This window comes from Coregonus clupeaformis, chromosome 5, assembly GCF_020615455.1.
Source record: "Coregonus clupeaformis isolate EN_2021a chromosome 5, ASM2061545v1, whole genome shotgun sequence".
NCBI lineage: Eukaryota > Metazoa > Chordata > Actinopteri > Salmoniformes > Salmonidae > Coregonus > Coregonus clupeaformis.
In genome coordinates, this window is record NC_059196.1 from 14,331,249 (window position 1) to 14,350,046 (window position 18,798).

The 18,798-nt window shown below is 44.1% G+C and overlaps 3 protein-coding genes across 9 annotated transcripts in view; 2 read left to right on the plus strand and 1 right to left on the minus strand.

Annotated features, from left to right (window-relative positions):
- LOC121562502 (spectrin beta chain, non-erythrocytic 4) overlaps positions 1-3,675 on the minus strand; it is a 74,133-nt gene extending 70,458 nt beyond the window's left edge. For 4 of the 5 annotated variants that reach the window (XM_041874773.2, XM_041874755.2, XM_041874758.2 and 1 more), the window contains exon 1: positions 3,319-3,674. The gene's annotated coding sequence lies outside the window, so the exon portion shown is untranslated. Of the gene's footprint in view, positions 1-3,318 lie in introns of all 5 variants that reach the window. The other variant, XM_041874764.2, reaches the window with a different exon arrangement.
- Positions 3,676-6,395: 2,720 nt separating this feature from the next.
- Positions 6,396-9,218, plus strand: LOC121562566 (flavin reductase (NADPH)). Its single transcript, XM_041874794.1, has 5 exons — positions 6,396-6,571; positions 7,361-7,522; positions 7,844-7,933; positions 8,039-8,170; positions 8,538-9,218. The coding sequence occupies exons 1-5, from the start codon at positions 6,487-6,489 to the stop codon at positions 8,690-8,692; spliced, it is 624 nt and encodes a 207-aa protein (XP_041730728.1). The 5' UTR covers positions 6,396-6,486; the 3' UTR covers positions 8,693-9,218.
- Positions 9,219-10,018: 800 nt separating this feature from the next.
- Positions 10,019-12,750, plus strand: LOC121562545 (SERTA domain-containing protein 3). Of its 3 annotated transcripts, none has more exons than XM_041874785.1 (2): positions 10,019-10,179; positions 10,710-12,750. In XM_041874785.1, the coding sequence occupies exon 2, from the start codon at positions 10,730-10,732 to the stop codon at positions 11,468-11,470; it is 741 nt and encodes a 246-aa protein (XP_041730719.1). In that variant the 5' UTR covers positions 10,019-10,179; positions 10,710-10,729; the 3' UTR covers positions 11,471-12,750. The 3 variants fall into 3 exon arrangements, with proteins under 3 accessions (XP_041730719.1, XP_041730721.1, XP_041730714.1); XM_041874787.1 differs by lacking the exon at positions 10,019-10,179 and adding an exon at positions 10,186-10,456; XM_041874780.2 differs by lacking the exon at positions 10,019-10,179 and adding an exon at positions 10,186-10,470 and having other exon boundaries at positions 10,710-12,749.
- Positions 12,751-18,798: the final 6,048 nt, after the last annotated feature.

The following is an 18,798-nucleotide window of genomic DNA, read 5'->3' on the forward strand; positions in this document are numbered from 1 at the left end:
GAAATTTAGCAAACACTGAGTCCTTACTGTTTCTTGCTACACCATGTGCATACTACAGGGCAGGATAAGCCATGCTGTGGCCACAATTCAGACCACAAGAGTCTGAACATACATTCAGGATTCTCTCTATGGGTTAGTCTGGCCCTGATCATTTTCTGTGTTGCTGTGTTCTGCTGCTTCTGTTCTTTACAGACTGCCTCTGCCCTTTATAGCTCCAATCAATTGTAGATACTGCAATAGTCTATAGTGACATAGGCACAATTCAGATTGACCATCTTTGTTTTAGTCAGTTGCTTCAATGGTTTCTGGCCCTTGTTCAGCATTCTCCTCCAAAGCACTCAACATTATTATTGCTCTTTGGATACATTGTGTCACCTGGCTACAACTATAAATCTCCAGCCTGCCGGCATGGAGTGAGACTCAGGCTGTATATCCCCTTTTCCCACTGCTCCAAACATGCTTCTGGAAAGGATGGCTCTGGTACGGTAATTCACAACACCTAACACCTCCTCAACCTCCTCACCGCAAAAATAATTCCCTGGCAACAAGCCAGGTGCTCCAGTAGTGCTCTGCCTGTGACCTTCTCACTTCCTACTTCCTGTCTGAGAGAAGCAGAGGTCCTTTGAGGAGCTATGGAAACCATTGCAGAAATGTCCGGCTACACAAACTGCCCTTTATTTAAGATGTATGGAAATGCAGAATTATTTTAGGGATCTCTTTCTGCTGTATTAAATTATTATCTGACTGGGTTGATTCTATCCTGAGTAGCCCCTCTTTGCAGAAATATGTCATGAGTCTTAATTACATTTGTTCCCCCTTTGCAAAGCATTGATACTGTAAAATATACAGAACATTTTAAAAATATTTTAGAATCTAAACGTAGTGTTGCTAAGAATTCCAAGTGAACATATGTCTCTCCCTTAAAATCCACCTCCAGTACACAATCAATTGAACACGTCTTGACAATCATCAAAGTGAAGCAGTTCGTTTTTTTTGTAAATAATTTCAGTTCCAGGAATAGATACATTTACATTTAAGTCATTTAGCAGACGCTCTTATCCAGAGCGACTTACAGTAGTGAGTGCATTCATTTTGGTACTTTTTCATACTGGTCCCCCATGGGAATCGAACCCACAACCCAGGCATTGCAAGCGCCATGCTCTACCGACTGGTACGAGAGTGACACCCTGACCCCTAGCTCTCTTCACTGTGTAAAGAGTTAGGAGGCTAAAGAAACTAAGCCACTATGGAAAGAAGAGGATAGAACAGAAGAGAGGAAGAAGTTCCCCTGAGCATAGACAGATGCCACACCACATTACACACCACAGAATTGAGGACCTTTAATTCTGTCCCCTCAGGCTGGGGACTGGTTCCTCATCTTACTGGTCCCCCCTCCTTTTACATTCAGCTTTTCATCCATCTTTTACACAGATGTGTGTATCAGAGGACATTTTTTACTTTGACCTTTACTTTCCACACAATATTGCGGTCAATTGGCGTACAATGGAGAACACTTGGAGGATTGGCTTTATGGCTAGGTCATTTTCTGAAGGCACACTTCCATAGTATCAGTAGAGACCCAGGCCTTTTATTTTGTTTAGATGTAAAGACAATAGGTCCCATAGTCTACTGTGTTCAAGGGACAGAAGACCCAGAACACAAACAAAAAAAACACCAGTTCGTGTAAGCCCTTTATCTGAAACAACTTAACTTTAGCCTATCAGACGTTATACTGCATCACATTTCCAGAAGTAGACTATGCAGATCTAAAAAATTATCTGCAAATATTGAAAATATCAATGGCGTGTATCAATCACTGTCTCAGCACAGGACAATGTAGCCTGCAGTGTCAGTTTGAATGGCTAGCATAGGCCTACTAGGACAGCAGGCCTTGTCAAACGATTATTTTCAAAGTCATGCAACATTGGCCTATAAGACTGGATGTCAAAATATGCTAACGTTAAACCATAAATTCTCATTTGCATTCAGAATAAAGGGTTTCTTGACATCCCTTTTGCCTTTGCCCACAAACTTTGCTGAAGAGTCTGAATTTGACATTTTTGCGTCCAATGACAGATCAGTACAATGGACAGCGCCAGCGGTAGTAGCGTGACGTCACAGCACGCCACTGACTGTGTTGCAACGGATCGCTCAAGTTATTTCACAATTTAAACAGCTGTGTGTGACCAACATTAACAACACTGACATCCGTAGAACAGGCTACGCCCAGCCATACGGTCAACAAAAAAATCGATAGTTCAGTGAACAGAATTTAGGCTTGATCCACACAAAAGCTCCGCACATTAGATCAAGATTTCTCATTTAAAACCTGCATAATTAGGCTATCATTAATAGTAGTGCCTAGTGCCAAGTGGTGCCTATCCAAGGTGATGGTGAGGTGGGCTACTACAGTGTCGACGCAGTTTTCTGTGCATGCCTGCGTGTAAGAAGGCAGGGCAAAATAGGATATAAATGACATATATTTTTTTTATGGAATATGCGTGGAAAGGTAAACATGTTGTCAGGCTGCTTAACTCCCTTTTGTGCAATCGCTTTTAACCTTAAAATGACACACACGACCTGCATCCGTACCACCGCTGTCTCCTTGGTCCATACCGCACGTAGGCTATGATCACCGTCCCCTGCACCATCCCATATCAAGTGCATGGTGCTTTTCTTTGAATTAACACTTTAAGCAAGAAAGTGGCTGCATTAAAACGACATAGTCTATGCTATAATTGTCATATGGCTAATCTGCTGTTGGATAAAATAGCATTTACATTTGGACTACTTTTACTGTAGTTGCAGTCAAATAACGTAGCCTAAGCTCCATATGGCTATAGACTACTATATGTACAAGCATGTTAGTTAGTGCCGCCTTAGGCTACTTATTTCAAGAATAAGGCTTCATTGTGAGATGCAATGAATGTTCTAAAAGTGTCATGCAAATGTAATACACGTCTGTGCGTTTAATGATCAGGAACATGCATGGACCAATACTAAATAATTAAATATTGTATAAGGCCTATCCTAACCTGTCCATATTTGCTATTCAAAGCCTACGCACAAATAGTAGCCTAACTATTATGTTTGGCAAACACAAGTGATCTAAACAAAAGCATAAGCCTAATACCCAGCAAAATCAAATAAAACAGCATAAAATACGACCCTTTTGAATCACTGCAGTAGCCTTAGCCAATGCAGGCCGGTGTTGCTGCATCTCCCACGAAAACAGGCACCTCGAATTGTTCATGCTCAATGATCTTTGAAATGGCTTTTAAAAATATAGACATGCAGCATATGCTACAACGACCTTACCTTAACCCCAATTCCAGATGTGGGTTTGTTTTTCACCGAAATAGACGTCAAATCAGTCGATGTGGTGCCTGTATCAATGAACCAGTGAGCAAATTATGAACAGAGCCTCGCGACGCCGTGTTTCTTCGCTGGCATAGTAGTCAAGTAGCCTATATCCTCAATCGGACTGTGGGATCAGTATAAAGATATCTGGCTAATAAAGGCAGATAATGCGGTTATACATGTCAATTCCATGCTGTGGCTAGTGGGACCACGGGACTGCCATGAAAGGTGTCTTGCAGCCAGGCAAAGATGATTGAACAAATAGTCCAAGCCGGTGGGCTCGGATATCCTGTCCACTTGATAGCCTACGCGCTCCCTCTCCCTCCACTCGTGATACTGCTAGAGAGAATTCGGCATTAGTGCGGCGAAGGAACCCACCTCCGTATAGCGAGAGAGAGAGAGAGAGAGAGAGGGTGGGGGGGCGCGCACACAAAAACTATGAATTCCAGTAATACTTTACCCAATATAAATGGTGTCTAGGGTTTACAGATAGAAATAGAGATGCACTACGATTATTTTCCTTAGAAATAGAGATGCACTATAATTTTTTTCCTATCTCTATGAAATTGTTTGAATGTTTTTGATGCCCCCCTCCATTCCCCGTGGACATTTTTCATTTGAGAACATGTAGTTTGAAACTATTGGAATTTAGTTCATGTCATACTGGGAAGTACCTTAAAATAAGTGGAATTATTGGCAAGTAGGCATATTATTAAAAGTACATCCACATAAACTCATTGTATTACTGGTTTATAAACTGATAATAAACAGTTGATAACTACATAGTAGCGGGAAGTAGGAGGGCTGAGGGTGCTGCAGCACCCCCTGACAAAAATCTGAATTAAAAAACAATATTAATTTTTAAAAAGCACACCCACCCCGAAACATCTATGGATAACTAAATAAAAGCTTTATACCTGAAGTGACATCAAAATGTATCTACTTCAACCTACAGTAATTGTTCTCTCCTAAATAAAAGCTTTGTACCTGAAGTGACATCAAAATGTATCTACTTCAACCTACAGTAATTGTTCTCTCGTCGACGATAAATTACATTAATGTCACCTAATGAAGAGCATTTCATACAGGGAAGATCTTATGGCATGCATCTATGAAGGAAAAGTGTGCCTATGTTATGTAACAGAGGTGGTTCTCTGAACCGTCTCTTCCCCCAGCCACTGTATCGCCGTTTTTATTTTATTTTTATTTATTTATTATTGATTGGACTGATCTTTTATTTATTTGTATTTTATTTTTTCACCTTTATTTAACCAGGTAGGCCAGTTGAGAACAAGTTCTCATTTACAACTGCAACCTGGCCAAGATAAAGCAAAGCAGTGCGATAAAAACAACAACAACACAGAGTTACACATGGGATAAACAAAACATTCAGTCAATAACACAATAGAAAATATATATACAGTGTGTGCAAATGTAGTAAGTTATGGAGGTAAGGCAATAAATAGGCCATAGTGCAAAATAATTACAATTTAGTATTAACACTGGAATGATAGATGTACAGAAGATGATGTGCAAATAGAGATACTGGGGTGCAAATGAGCAAAATAAATAACAATATGGGGATGAGGTAGTTGGGTGGGCTAATTACAGATGGGCTATGTACAGGTGCAGTGATCGGTAAGCTGCTCTGACAACTGATGCTTCAAGTTAGTGAGGGAGATAAGAGTCTCCAGCTTTTTGCAGTTCGTTCCAGTCATTAGCAGCAGTGAACTGGAAGAAATTGAGGCCAAAGGAGGTGTTGGCTTTGGGGATGACCAGTGAGATATACCTGCTGGAGCGCATACTACGGGTGGGTGTTGCTATGGTGACCAATGAGCTAAGATAAAGCGGGGATTTGCCTAGCAGTGATTTATAGATGACCTGGAGCCAGTGGGATTGGCGACGAATATGTAGTGAGGGCCAGCCAACGAGAGCGTACAGGTCACAATGGTGGGTAGTATATGGGGCTTTGGTGACAAAACGGATGGTACCGTGATAGACTACATCCAATTTGCTGAGTAGAGTGTTGGAGGCTATTTTGTAAATGACATCGCCGAAGTCAAGGATCGGTAGGATAGTCAGTTTTACGAGGGCATGTTTGGCAGCATGAGTGAAGGAGGCTTTGTTGCGAAATAGGAAGCCGATTCTAGATTTAATTTTGGATTGGAGATGCTTAATGTGAGTCTGGAAGGAGAGTTTACGGTCTAACCAGACTCCTAGGTATTTGTAGTTGTCCACATATTCTAAGTCAGACCCGCCGTGAGTCTAACAAGCGAGACTATGTGAACCACATTCACATAACCTTGCCAGAGACATGAAGATGTGTAATAGTGAAACGGACGTCAGTGTGCTGCTAACAGTTTAGCTTCCTCCACTGTCCCAATACCGGGCTCGAACCAGTGATCCTCTGCTTTGGAACACACATGTCCGCCCACCTTGACAACGTTTGAGCTAAACAAAAGGTACCAATTATACAGCTCCATCAGCGACATTTCAAGCTAGCTGTTGAGTGAGTTTACCGCACGTTCTTAACTCCGTTACAATAGCACCTCCCCGAACTAATGCCTGCAGGCTTTAGGTCAGTGGGCTACCACATTCGTGTGGCTCACAATGTGGAACAAAGGAGATGGTTCGAATCCCAGTCAGTTACATTGGTGCCTTAACCCGGATGGCTGTCGCAAGGTGGAGGAGGTTGAAGTGTAATGAAGGTGATTCGCAAGTCTCTTGACAGAGTTTTGGGAAATGCCATCCTTTCAGATCTTTGGATCTCCAGACAGAGAAAAACAGAATACATGAGTTGAAATTCTCTAAAAGGAATATATCTTGCCAAGAAAATCAACAGTGCACTATAGCTGATCTGGATTGATCAACGGACAAAAAAATCAAACAGGACTCCTGCACAATTACTGCCCCGTTGTGACTGTGTGCGTTTCCTTTAATTGATGGGGCTGGGAGGAGTCTGTTACGGAAGTGAGCCTTTTTTGGTTATCTAAAAGGGGCGTTTCTCAAAGTGTCAAAGAGATTCATTCTGCATGTATGTTTTCAGATACATTGTTGCACACGATCAACGAAGCAAGAAGTTGTAACATTCTTCCGTGACCAGTGATAGTTTCTCAATTTGTTATTATGTCAGAATCGATCAAGAATGTTGCAATATTTGGGGCCACGGGAATGACCGGACTGGTGACATTACCACTGGCTGTTGCAGCGGGTAGGCAACGTTTCTAAATGACAGAATTTACTAATTATTGTAGATTATAGGTTATTTACACAATCCCTCATATAGCGATTTCTGTGTAGCCTGGTCCAAAAGTGATCGGAGTGTTATGCCTTGTTCCTAAACTATGCTGAACGTTATTCATCTGATTTCCTATGCAATGCTATAGGACAGCAGACATCTGCCATTATAATATGCTATACTAGTGTAATTGGAAGTATCAATGGTCATCTGAGCTATTTGCCACAGCCTTCCTCTGGGGGGAAAAAAAGTTATTATTTTCTATTTTATTCTATATTGTGTTGTTGTTTTCTGTTCTCTTCCAATCTGATCTGTTCTATTCGATTAATTACATCGTTTCAAAATAATAGCAAAAGTGCTAAAATAAGCAGATATAATTTGGCTTATTTGATTAACAAGTGTTTTCGTTTCCTTGCTCTGAGATCACGGGACAAAAGTGTTGAGTCATGCAAGTCGTTATAGGGTTCTGCTGACTCATGATTGGGATGAGTGCATTGCAGTGCGCAGCAGATACTCGATAAAGTCCGCTGTCCGCTTATCGCGCTTATCGCGCTTATCCAGAACACTAGGATGGCCTAATCAATTAGACCCACGGCTATGCTCTAGAATTGAGATCCATTCATAAAAAATTAACCGATTGCCTACATTACATATTCCTCTCATCTTCATATTCCCATCAGACTCAAATCCCTCTGGATCATTGGTAGATGATAAGATTAGTCAATAAATTCATAATGCTTCTCTGTACTTCATTATCCACAGGTTACAACGTGACAGTGCTGGTGAGAGACCCTGCCAGGCTGCCTGCAGAACACAAAGCCTGCAGGGTGGTGGTGGGAGATGTCCTCAATAAGGAGGATGTGAAGAAGACCATGGAGGGTCAGGATGCTGTTATCATCATTCTGGGCACCAGGAATGACCTCAGTAAGTTTAGGCAATCTTTCATTAGTAGGCTATAGGAATTTTAAGTTAGTAAAAACATATGTGCAGTTGTGTGAATAAAACCAAGTTATAACAGATACGTTATACAAGCTGAAATCTATCTTGAAGTGCAAATCAAAATGGAAGTGTTCAGGAGTCTTATTAAAACATGTTTTCTGCTTTGAGGTAAAATATGTTTTGTAATAATGTTCAGGGTGAGTTGCTGTAACTAACTGCACTAGGGTTGCTGAAGTAGGCCTACACCATTTAATGCTTAGGCCAGGATAATGGTCAGTATGTTCATGTTTCAGTTGCAATCCACAGGTCCCACAACAATTATGTCAGAAGGAACCAGAAACATCCTAGACGCCATGAAAGCTCGGGGGATCCGCAAAGCAGTTGGCTGCATGTCAGGTACAGAGGAATCTTGGACAGTCAGGGTCACAGCATCTTTCCAACTTCCAATAAACTACCATAAAGAAACCATATTATTATATTGTCCCCATCTCTGCTTCACAGCCTTCCTCCTATGGGACCGGTCTAAAGTGCCACCCAGGCTCCTGCCAGTCACAGAGGACCATGATAGGATGTACATGGTGCTGAAGGAGTCAGGGCTGGACTTTGTGGCTGTCATGCCCCCTCACATCGATGGTTAGTCGTCCCCCTTCCCCATTTCCTGAATCAGTAGAAATGTAGTACTGTACTACCAGAGTCGCATACTGTAAGTGGTTCCAGTGATGACATGATAGGCCTATCATCCTTCCTCACGCACTACCCACTGGGCAAAGACGTAAATTCAACGTCTATTCAACACTGGTTCAATGTAATTTCACTGAAACTACGTGGAAACAATGTTGATTCAAAGTGTGTGCCCAGTGGGAATGTACTGGATGGATTCGTGTTATTCAACTGATATTAAACATTACAAACATATTGAGTAAACATTTTCTGAATATGTAATAATATTAGGTGCCTTATATTGCACTGCTAAATATAAATGCACTGCTATTCCCAACAGATAACCTCCCTTTGACTGATAAGTACACAGTGACAGAGAACATGCTGAAAGGGCGGGTCATTTCCAAATATGACCTGGGACACTTCTTCGTCAAGTGCTTGTCCATCTCTGACTGGGACAGGAAGACCGTTGGGATTTGTGGGGAGTACAGTTAACCCTAACAAGACAGAGCCCTCCTTTCTCCGTTTCCATAAAGCAGTTAAGACAGCTGGCCTATCAGACACAGCAACTTAGATCTTCTTTCTACAGGCCAATCTTTCTTGCTTGAAAGAAATAGCAGCTTTGGCTTTTGCTAATGTTTTGTAACTATTTAGTTTATCTTGACAATGGATATTATAATGTATAAAAATTGTAATATGTTAAACATCTTTGTAGTTGTGTGTGGGTCTCATACTTTGTGCAGACTGTTTAATTTGATTCATAGCCAATATCTTTCAAATATCGATTTTACTTTGACTTTATATTTTATTTTAACCCAACAGCAATTGAATGTTGACTGAGTATGTATGAGTGCAAAGTGAGTCATCAATTAGGCCTATGTGTTATTGATAGCCTAGGCCTACTTGTAGCCTGATCGTGTGCTATGCCAACAAATGTAGACTACAAATGTTTATATTCCTAAGAACATATGATGTCATCATTTTATAGCTAGCTTTTGAAATAAAGAGTTTTCTAATACAACATAGTTGTGAGGTGGCAGTCTTTATGTGTCACACTCTCTAGAAAAACATGTCAACAATATTTATCAGAGGTATTTGCTGGCACTATGTAGCTATTGAGGGTGAACAGCTGAAATGGAGCTTGAACCAAAAACTGTGGTTATAGGTGAACTAGCACCTGACCTGTGCCATGAAAGTCTTAAAGGCTTCTTGGCAAAGGCAGTAGGACACTCACATACAGGGTCACTATTCCCCATCTCTAGAGGTGTCACATACACTATGTGAACACTTCAAACAAAAGCTTAGAGACTGCTGGTACTATCCCACCACTGTCAACACTGTAGATGACATTTCCTTTATCTACTGCAATTCTGACGAGTTTGAATATCTAATTTGGCGAATGAGACAAACATATTGGAAACTTTCTGCTTAAATATAGAGACAAACAGGTAGGCATGTAATGACTTGCGTAGCCTAATATCACAGTAGCATGGGTATACAAACCATTCAGTAACTTTTTGAGCAATGTAGCTCGTGACAGTCCATAGTTAGCTTTGTCAAAATAGCCTAGCCTACTGTAAACCCAATGAAAGTTGCTTGCTTATCATAAACTCATGTTTTTTATTTTTATTGAAATACAAAACACACCCAAATATTGACAACGCTCTGAATGTATGAATGACCTGGAACTCACTCTGTAACACTGGAGGCAATTTACGAACACACCCTTGTAGGCGATGTCATGGTGACGTTGGCTAGCTAAACTCATGCGTAGAAAAACGTCATCGGGTCCAACGGTCGTCTTGCACCGAACTACGCATGTGCAGGCCGTCAAATCACAGGCACTCCTTCGATATAAAATTGTTTTTGACTGAAAATGAAAACGTTTCAGTTTGTTACTTTCACGAGGTTGGAGTAACAATATGTTCAACTACTTAAGACATTGGCTCGAATCTAGGTTGTGCTTTTAGATTTCGAGAAAAGTAAGAACTAAGAAATAATTTTTCACTTCTCTCATTGACTTATCAAACCCCGGCCTGGTCTGTTGGTCAGATTTTGGCAAGAGTGAAACCTCTCCTTTCGTCTCTTCATCTCTAGTGAAACTTACATCTCGGGCGGGAACATGTTTTCTTTTTAAATTAGTTTGCCGGTGGGTTTTGTACCGAGCCGCCGAGCTAGGCAAAAACATATTTAAAAAAGTGTACCTAACAGCATTCATTACTTTTGTATATCGAAAAGATAACTGAAGACAGACGAACAGTTGCGTACGACAGGTTTGTTGTTGTTTTGCCAAATTGCGACAAAGTAGGTAGTGGAGAGAACGCTACTGTAGTAGCTGGCTACTAGCTAGCTTACTAAGTTAGTCATCTAACCAACGTTAGCTAGCTACTAGCTATCTAGCCATTAATTTCTATCACCGGGACATAGCTATATTACTGCAGTCAACTTACCATTTAACGTGTCGTGATGTGATCTCTAAATATTCTTATCAAGTTTTGTGTTCTCCATCTAGCTAACTACGTTAGGTCGAGGATGAAATCCAAGGGACAGAAGCGCAAACTCGATGATGTCGTGGGGTGCATGTGTAGCTGCACTTGGGAAAGCCAGCGGCAGTCAGTGCTCGGCATCTCCCTTGACAAGTACCACCGCGGGCAGGAGCTGATGGAGCCTAGTTTGCGCAGCTCCGTGTTGATAGCCAACACCCTGCGGCACATACACCTAGAAAACAAGCCTCCATATGAGTTAGTTAACCTGGCAGGACCAGTGCCACCCATGGTCCCATCTAAACCCTGCCTCCACAGGGAGTCTGGTCTGGGTGTTGTAAACAGTGCCTCAGGTGTCGAGGACATGGAGGATGTCTGGATGTCCTCAGAGAGTGACTTCTCCGTGTCAGCTGCTGTCTCCTCCATTCTGAAAGAACTAGACTTGACTGTCGATGGAGGGCTAGGTCCTCAGGCACCTCAGAGGACACCTTTCAGGTCCATTGAGAACCTACCTGGAGACCTGGGGCTCAAACGAAGCTCTGAGGGGTGTAGAACCTCAGAGGGGGCGGCTTTTGGTAGTGTGGAGGAGGTAATGTGTTCCAGCTACCTGCAGGATGTGAAACTGGATGAACTTTTCCATGACATCGACACGTCTGTGTTTGACAGGGAGATGGGGGTCCAAGCACTCTCTGCTGCAGCCAGTGACGAGCTGCTTAAGTACTTACCCTCTCTGTCCTCCGTTCTGTCCACTTCACCCTCTCCCTTCTCCCCCAGAGCTTCAGGGACCTGAATGAGCTGGAGCACATCATGGAAATATTGGTAGAGTCTTGATCACCAGAACTTTGAGGAAATTAAGACATTATAAAGAGAACAAGACATTGAAATTGAGTGTTTACTCTGTCCAGTTGATTACATGGTTTAATGACTGAAATGCGCTGTTTTTATACAAAAGAAGAAAAAGCTGAATGAGAGACTAGCCTACTTTTTCTAGTAGTGGTGTTTTAAATGTTAAACGTAATATTCCTTATGCCTAGCTATATCAATAGATGATATTGTAGGATGTTCCTAATAGCAAAGCAGTTCAGACTGATGTCAAATAAATTAATTAGTTGGTAGGATTGACTCAAACAGTTGGAATTTTGGAATATCATTACATACCTCAGGCATCAATTGAATTGAAGGTAAATTACACATTTTTTATGTGAAAAAACACTAACTTGAGGGGAAATGTCTTCTGTGAAGAAATCCCCTTCACTGGTCTTACTCCAGTAAGTCGAGGGTCAATACTGAACACATTCTCACATCCTTTAATATCACAAAAGTACAACTGAACTACAATAATACTGTATTGAATTGGTCAGTATGTTTTGTAGTAGTACCCTACCTTGCCTAACCAGTATGCATAATTAGGCTACATATTGAGCTGTGCCACTAGCTTACAGCTAGCTTCAGCCATTAGGAAATACAAATATTACCTTAACCCGAGTAACTGGCTGTGAAATGTCATGATGCTTACCAGTAGTTCAATATCAGATTATAACAGCTTAAGTTAATATAGAGGAATTCCTCAGTTTGGTTATATCGTGCTCGCAATGATGGGGGAAAAATAGTGTTTGCTTGCAGTAACTTGGTTGTTGTAATATCCCAAACGGACGTGGCAGTTTCATCATTAAAGATTTAATTACGGTCTATTGTGTGTCATTTTTAGAAAATGTCTAACCAGGGTCATAAATGGTTCAAAGGATGAGTTATTTATGAAAACTTCATATTAAAATGTTCAGCTAAATATGATCTTTATGTTCCACAATGGCAGTTTATATATTTTTTATTTTATTCTTGTTTATATAATGTATTTTGGCTTAATGCCCTGAAAAAGCAAATTATGCTGACATTTTATAATGAAAGACATGTAAGTGCGCTGTCAAATTTATGCAAACACCATGTTCATATTTTTTATACATTCTGAAATTAAATGGGTTTGTGCTGCAGAACACTAGCAAGCAGCCAGAGAAAATACTCAATGTACCGTGCTGACCTCTAGTGGACATAAGTGTGAGAACAACGCAAGTGCCTCGCAACGATGCAAGTGCAGGTGGAATTGTGCTGTTGAATTGTTAAAGTGCATGTGAAAAGTTTCATACTGTACGAAAGACTATTGAGAGTAAATATGTGTTCATCATAGGAGAGCTGTAGCTCCGCCTACCGGTGATGTGGAGCAGAGCATGCTGGATGATCTCTGAGGAGAAGGAAGTAACTAGAGGAAGTACACAAGCTGTGATAAGTTCCAGCCATCTCCTGTGATTACCTTTAGTTAGCATTCTTTGTTTTAGCCTAGGCTAGTGTGTGTCCTTCAGAAATGTGAGTTCATATTTCTTACAATTCATGTGTTGTGGACTCACTCTTTTGTTATGCATATTCACGTGCGAGCTAGCAACTGTAAGCTTGCTAACCCTGTTGTTTGTCATCTCATTTCAGACATTTAGCATTTCAGTGTCTAGTCTTATATGCCCTGTGGTTATATGGATGTATACTGTATAGATTATGTGGGTATTTTGTTAGCAATGAGCCTTGTGGATGCATTATACATTAAAGTTCATGCAGTTGTGTGAGGATGATGGTGCTGCTCAGTAGTGCTGTGTAGTTGCACTCCTCTGATCATTCATTATTGAAGTTACAGCCATGTTGTTAGGTTGTATTGCCCTGTGCAGCAGATAACCAATTGTAGCCATATTATTTATATATTATGTAATTGGAGGTTGTATTAAGCCTATACCTGCCATTTACTATTGTATTTAATTTTGCCCTTTTCAGAACCACACAAACTCTTGGTTAACACAATTGTCAAGCCATACACTGTGCTGTGCTGTGCCGTTACTGCACTGTGAATCAGCGTCATTAAACAACCTCAACTGGAATCCTACCGGTCTGTCATCTGTGCCCTTACAAGCACCTGGGAGAGAACACATAGTGCTAAGTAAAACCTAACTCTACAGAATATACAGTCCACCAAGTCCTCAACTACATTGTGGTCCTTCAAGCAAGATCTGCAGTGCTTTCTCCCGGAGCAAGATGCAAGACTACTACGTGAGTGAAGCTTTCACACAGCCAGCAGTTCGTCCGAAGTGTCAGACACAGCCACCACAGCATCTACAAGATTACAAGGTAGGCTATGTGAGCCATAGACTGCACGCTTCACCACACCATAGCACAGCACGGTATGATGTACATGGGCAGGAAGAAGAGTGGTATTCTCATCATTAAGGAGCAGCCAAGATGACCCCCTTCACCTCATCATGTGCAACCTCATCCACTAGCCAGGTTCAATGGGATGCTGCCCCAGAGAGGGACCATCAGAGCCATCACCACAGATGTTATGGTCCAGAACCCCAGCTAGCCCACAGCCTGCAGAAAAAAAGAGAGCACATGGAAGTAAGCAGAGAAGCCTCCACACCCTACGCTTACCGGGAACACAGGAAGCTGCCAATAGCTTACCAAGCAGAGCTACAGGAGATCCGGAAAGAGAACGAGAAGCTGTGTATCTCTCAACTAGCCGTACAGAGAGAATTCGCCAAGTTTGACAGAGTTAAACAGGAAATTAGGAAGCTTGTGGACAAGGTCTGCAGTCTCCAGCCACCCTTATCCCAACTGCAGCCAGCTACACCCCCACAAAGTCTACTCAACAACAGTCTGGCCTCGCTGTACGAATTGAATCGGTTCTCCCAGTCCACCTCATTCCCCCACCTGAGCTAGAGGAAGAGTTCAGTGAGGAGTGCGATAAGGATGAAGAGGAATGTGATGTTGAGTGGCCTGATCCACCACTATGGCCTACAGAGGAAGAATCAGAGCAGTCAGAGAAAGAACAAGTAACTTTAGTAGACCACCTGGATAAGATGATGAGTGAGCTCAAAGTCATGAGGGATCAGGCTACTTCCGCAGCTACTAAGCAGAGCAGACCAGCATCAGTAGTCAAGACTCCAGGCCACCCTCCAAGAAAGGCTACACCTTCACCGTGTCCCAGAGAGTCAAGTTACCACCCTGATGTGGACTATAGCCAACTTCTTCACCAGGCCAGTGCTGCACCTTCACAGCGCTACGTCGGTGCAGTGACCGGGCAGTATTTTCCTCCTAGGGCTCACCCTCATGTAGCAGCCTATGAACCACAAAGAGCCGCTTGCCAAAGGCAACCAGCGCACCCATCAGGTCGCCGACCAGGTCAGGCTCCATGGATACCTAGGCCAGACCCTCAACCCCATCCGCAGCCCCCTAGAGGCTTCACCGCCGCAGCAGAAGTGCAGACCTACAGAGGGCCTAGGCCAACCATCCCTAAATTCAACAGCCGAGACCCAAGTGAGTTCACTTGCCTGAAGATCGCTCTAGGGAACCTCCTGCCAGCTGACGGGAACGAGCTCTTCAAGTATTAGATCCTAGTGGATCACTTAAAGCTAGAAGAAGCCTGCCTAGTGGCAGATTCATACCTCAACTCCCCCAAGCCTTACTCAGACACCATGGCAGCCCTGAACGAGAAGTTTGGACAGCCACATCATGTCGCCCTGAAGAAGGTAGCCAGTGTCATGGACTCTCCCGATGTACACCGTGGAGATACAGCTGCCTTCGAGAAATTTGCACTACAGGTCCTTAGTGGGCATGCTCCGGACACTGGGTCCAGATGGCGACATAGAGCTGATGTGTGGATCTCATGTGGCACGTGTACTCAGAAAGCTACCACCTGAGATGAGGTCAGACTTCCGCTGTCGCATGTTTCATCAGCCAGGTACCATATACACCTTACTGGAGTTCTCAGTGGTTACAGTACGAGTCCTGGTGTCAAGACTATGATGGCCAGTCATCAATCAAAGGGCATAAGGACAGACTTGTGCAACATCCATCCTTCATGGAGCTAAAGACAACCCAGAGAGTGGAGCCGCTGCCTCAGCATTCAACAGTTCGGCTGCCAGCAAGAAGAAAGTCAAGGCGAAGCCATACTGTCCTTATTGCAACAACCCTGAGCACTAGCTCAACCAGTGCTCAGCCATCCAGATGCTCACCAAGGAGCAAGTGACAGAGTGGATCAAGACCAACAAGAAGTGCTGGCGTTGTGGAAGGGACCAACAGGCATCCCAGTGCACCCTCAAGAAGCCCTGCGGTCTCTACAAGGGAACGCATCTACAAGTCCTTCACAAGGTCAATGCCAGAACCCCAAAGAGGCACCAAAAGAGGAGAGCTGCCTGGTAATCACAGCCACAGACGTGCTTTACCTAGACAGACCAGCTGACTGTAATAGCATCCTACTGAAGGTGATCAGGGTGCTCCTACACCATGGAGACCGTACCCTCGACACCTACGCTATTCTGGATGACGGGTCCGAGCGTACCATGCTCCTTCCAGATGCTGCAGATAAGGTTACAGGGGACCCCAGAAGAACTAGCCCTCAGAACCATTCGCCAGGACATCCAGACCCTCCGTGGTGCATCAGTGACCTTCCGCATCTCTCCTGCCTCGCAACCCAAGACCAGTTTCCAGAACAAAGGGGCCTTCACCGCGAATGGACTAGCAGACCATTCCTATCCAGTGACCAACCTTCTGAAGAGGTACAAGAACTTGGTTGGTCTCCCCCTACAGCCGTTCATCAACGCCAAGCCTCTAGTCCTCATTGGTGCAGATCATCCTTGTTTGATCACCCCCATCGAAACAGTGAGGTTGGGTCTTGTACCAGACTTGGATGGACGCTTCAGGCAAGGTTGGTGGAGCAACACCTCCGGCCACAGCAGTGTTTAGTGATGTCCATCATCCCCCCAACTTCTGAGTTGTTCAGGAGCGTTGAGAAGCTCTGGCAGGTTGACACCTTACCGTTCCAGAATGAGAAAGAGGTGTTCCGGTCGAGGCAGGACCAGGAAGCCGTCGACCTACTCGAGACCAAGACCGCACGCATAGAGGTAGACGGAGTGTTTCGCTATGCCACCCCGCTACTGCGCAAAAGAGACACGACCTGCTTCCAAGCCCCTAAGGAAGCGGTGATGCAAAGCCTTAGAAGCACGGAGAGACGGCTTGCTAAGGATCCAGAGAGAGCTGGAGCCTACAGTGCTGAGATACAGAAGCTGGTGCAGGCAGGCTCAGTTAAGAAGAAGAATCGTGGTACATCCCCCACCACATGGTGAGTCACAACGGCAAGAATCGCATCGTATTCAACTGCTCTTACCAGTTCCAGGCTCTCAACCTGAATGAATCCCTGCTGCCAGGACCTACCTTGGGTGTGTCACTCCTGGGATTACTGTTGCGGTTCCGCGAACACGCCGTCGGATCAGTGGCTACATCAAGGGGATGTTTCATCAGCTCCGCCTCCTGCCTGAAGATAGGCCCCTCCTACGGTTTGTGTGGCGCGACATGAAGAGAGAAGAGCCCCCTGACATCTTTGAGTGGCAGGTGCTTCCCTTTGGCACCACATGCATCCCATGCTGTGCAATCTTTGCCCCTCCAGAGGCATGTCACAGAAAACAGCAAGCCTGGCGAAGATATTCGGTTCTCCATAGAGAGGTGCTTCTATGTTGACAACTGCCTTCAGAGCGTGCCAACCCCAGCAGAAGCCAGACAGCTAGTGGACAAGCTATGAGAGATCCTGGCATCCGGCGGGTTTGAGCTACGCCAGTGGCCAGCAACATGCCAAGCATCATCAATCACCTACCAAAGGAGGCCAGATCAGACAACATCAAGCTTTGGTTTGCCCAAGAGAAAGAAGATTCACCTGAGACTACCCTAGGCCTCAGCTGGCACTGCCAGTCGGACACCTTGGGGTACAAGCATCGAGCCATGGACTATGGAGTGCCGACCATGCGGAATGTGTACAAGGTTCTCGCCAGCCAGTACGACCCCCTTGGGTTCATTCTGCCGTACACCACCTGAGCCAAAGTGTTGGTCCAGTGCCTCTTGGATAAACATCGGGACTGGGATGACCCTCTTCTCCCTCAAGATCTTCTCCAGGCTTGGAACAATTGGGAATGAGAGCTACAGATCCTGCCACGCATCACCCTGCCTAGGTGCTACGTACCTGCAGATGTCTACCAGTCGAGTGTCACCAGAGAGGTCCATGTGTTCTGTGACGCATCAGAGAAGGCCTACGGGTCTGTCGTGTACCTGAGGACAGAAGATAGTCACAGCAAGACCTACCTGTCATTCCTGATGGCCAGGTCCAGAGTTGCTCCTAAGCGACTACATTCCATGCCAAGACTGGAGCTCTGTGCAGCCGTAACTGGAGGCCAGCTTGCCAAGCTGCTAGAGAAAGAGCTTACCCTGAAGATTGACCAGACCACCCTGTGGACAGATTCCACAACTGTGCTGATGTGGCTGCAGTCGGAATCCTGCCGCTTCAAAGTTTTTGTAGAAACCCGGGTGGCGAGATTCAAGAACTTACAGACCTCCGTGCATGGCGCTATGTAGATTCGGCGAGGAATCCCGCAGATGACATCACAAGAGGCAAGACTCTGAAAGACCTTGCGGAGCCCAACAAATGGAGCCAAGGACCACCGTTTCTCCTTCAAAGTCCAGACAAGTGGCCAGCTAAGCCAAACGCTCATCCTGAAGAGGACATGTCTGAACTCCACCTTTTGTTGTGTCACTGCAGTTGCTGGTCCCCAAGACCCAGATGTGAGCCAGTGTACCACATGGAAGGAGCTTCTAGAAGGCACTACGCATGAGCTCCGTCTCCTGAAAGCTGGTAAACCTGTCCCGTCCAGCAGTCGCCTACTTACTTTGTCACCTGAGCTTGACGAGTCCGGAGAGCTCATCCGAGTTGGTGGTAGACTACGTCGCAACAATTTCAAAGATTTTTACTGAGTTACAGTTCATATAAGGAAATCAGTCAATTTAAATACATGTATTAGGCCCTAATCTATGGATTTCACATGACTGGGAATACAGATATGCATCTGTTGGTTACAGACACCTTTAAAAAAAGGAGCGTGTATCAGAAAATCAGTGAGTATCTGGTGTGACCACCATTTGCCTTATGCAGCACGACACATCTCCTTTGCATAGAGTTGATCAGGCTGTTGATTGTGGCCTGTGGAATGTTGTCCCACTCCTCTTCAATGGCTGTGCGAAGTTGCTGGATATTGGCGGGAACTG

Coding starts and splice junctions, on each gene's coding strand:
- LOC121562566 (XM_041874794.1), top strand. CDS start 6,487: ATGTCAGAATCGATCAAGAATGTTGCAATATTTGGGGCCACGGGAATG. Junction 6,572..7,360: donor ACCACTGGCTGTTGCAGCGG/GTAGGCAACGTT, acceptor CATTATCCACAG/GTTACAACGTGACAGTGCTG. Junction 8,171..8,537: donor CATGCCCCCTCACATCGATG/GTTAGTCGTCCC, acceptor TATTCCCAACAG/ATAACCTCCCTTTGACTGAT.
- LOC121562545 (XM_041874785.1), top strand. CDS start 10,730: ATGAAATCCAAGGGACAGAAGCGCAAACTCGATGATGTCGTGGGGTGC.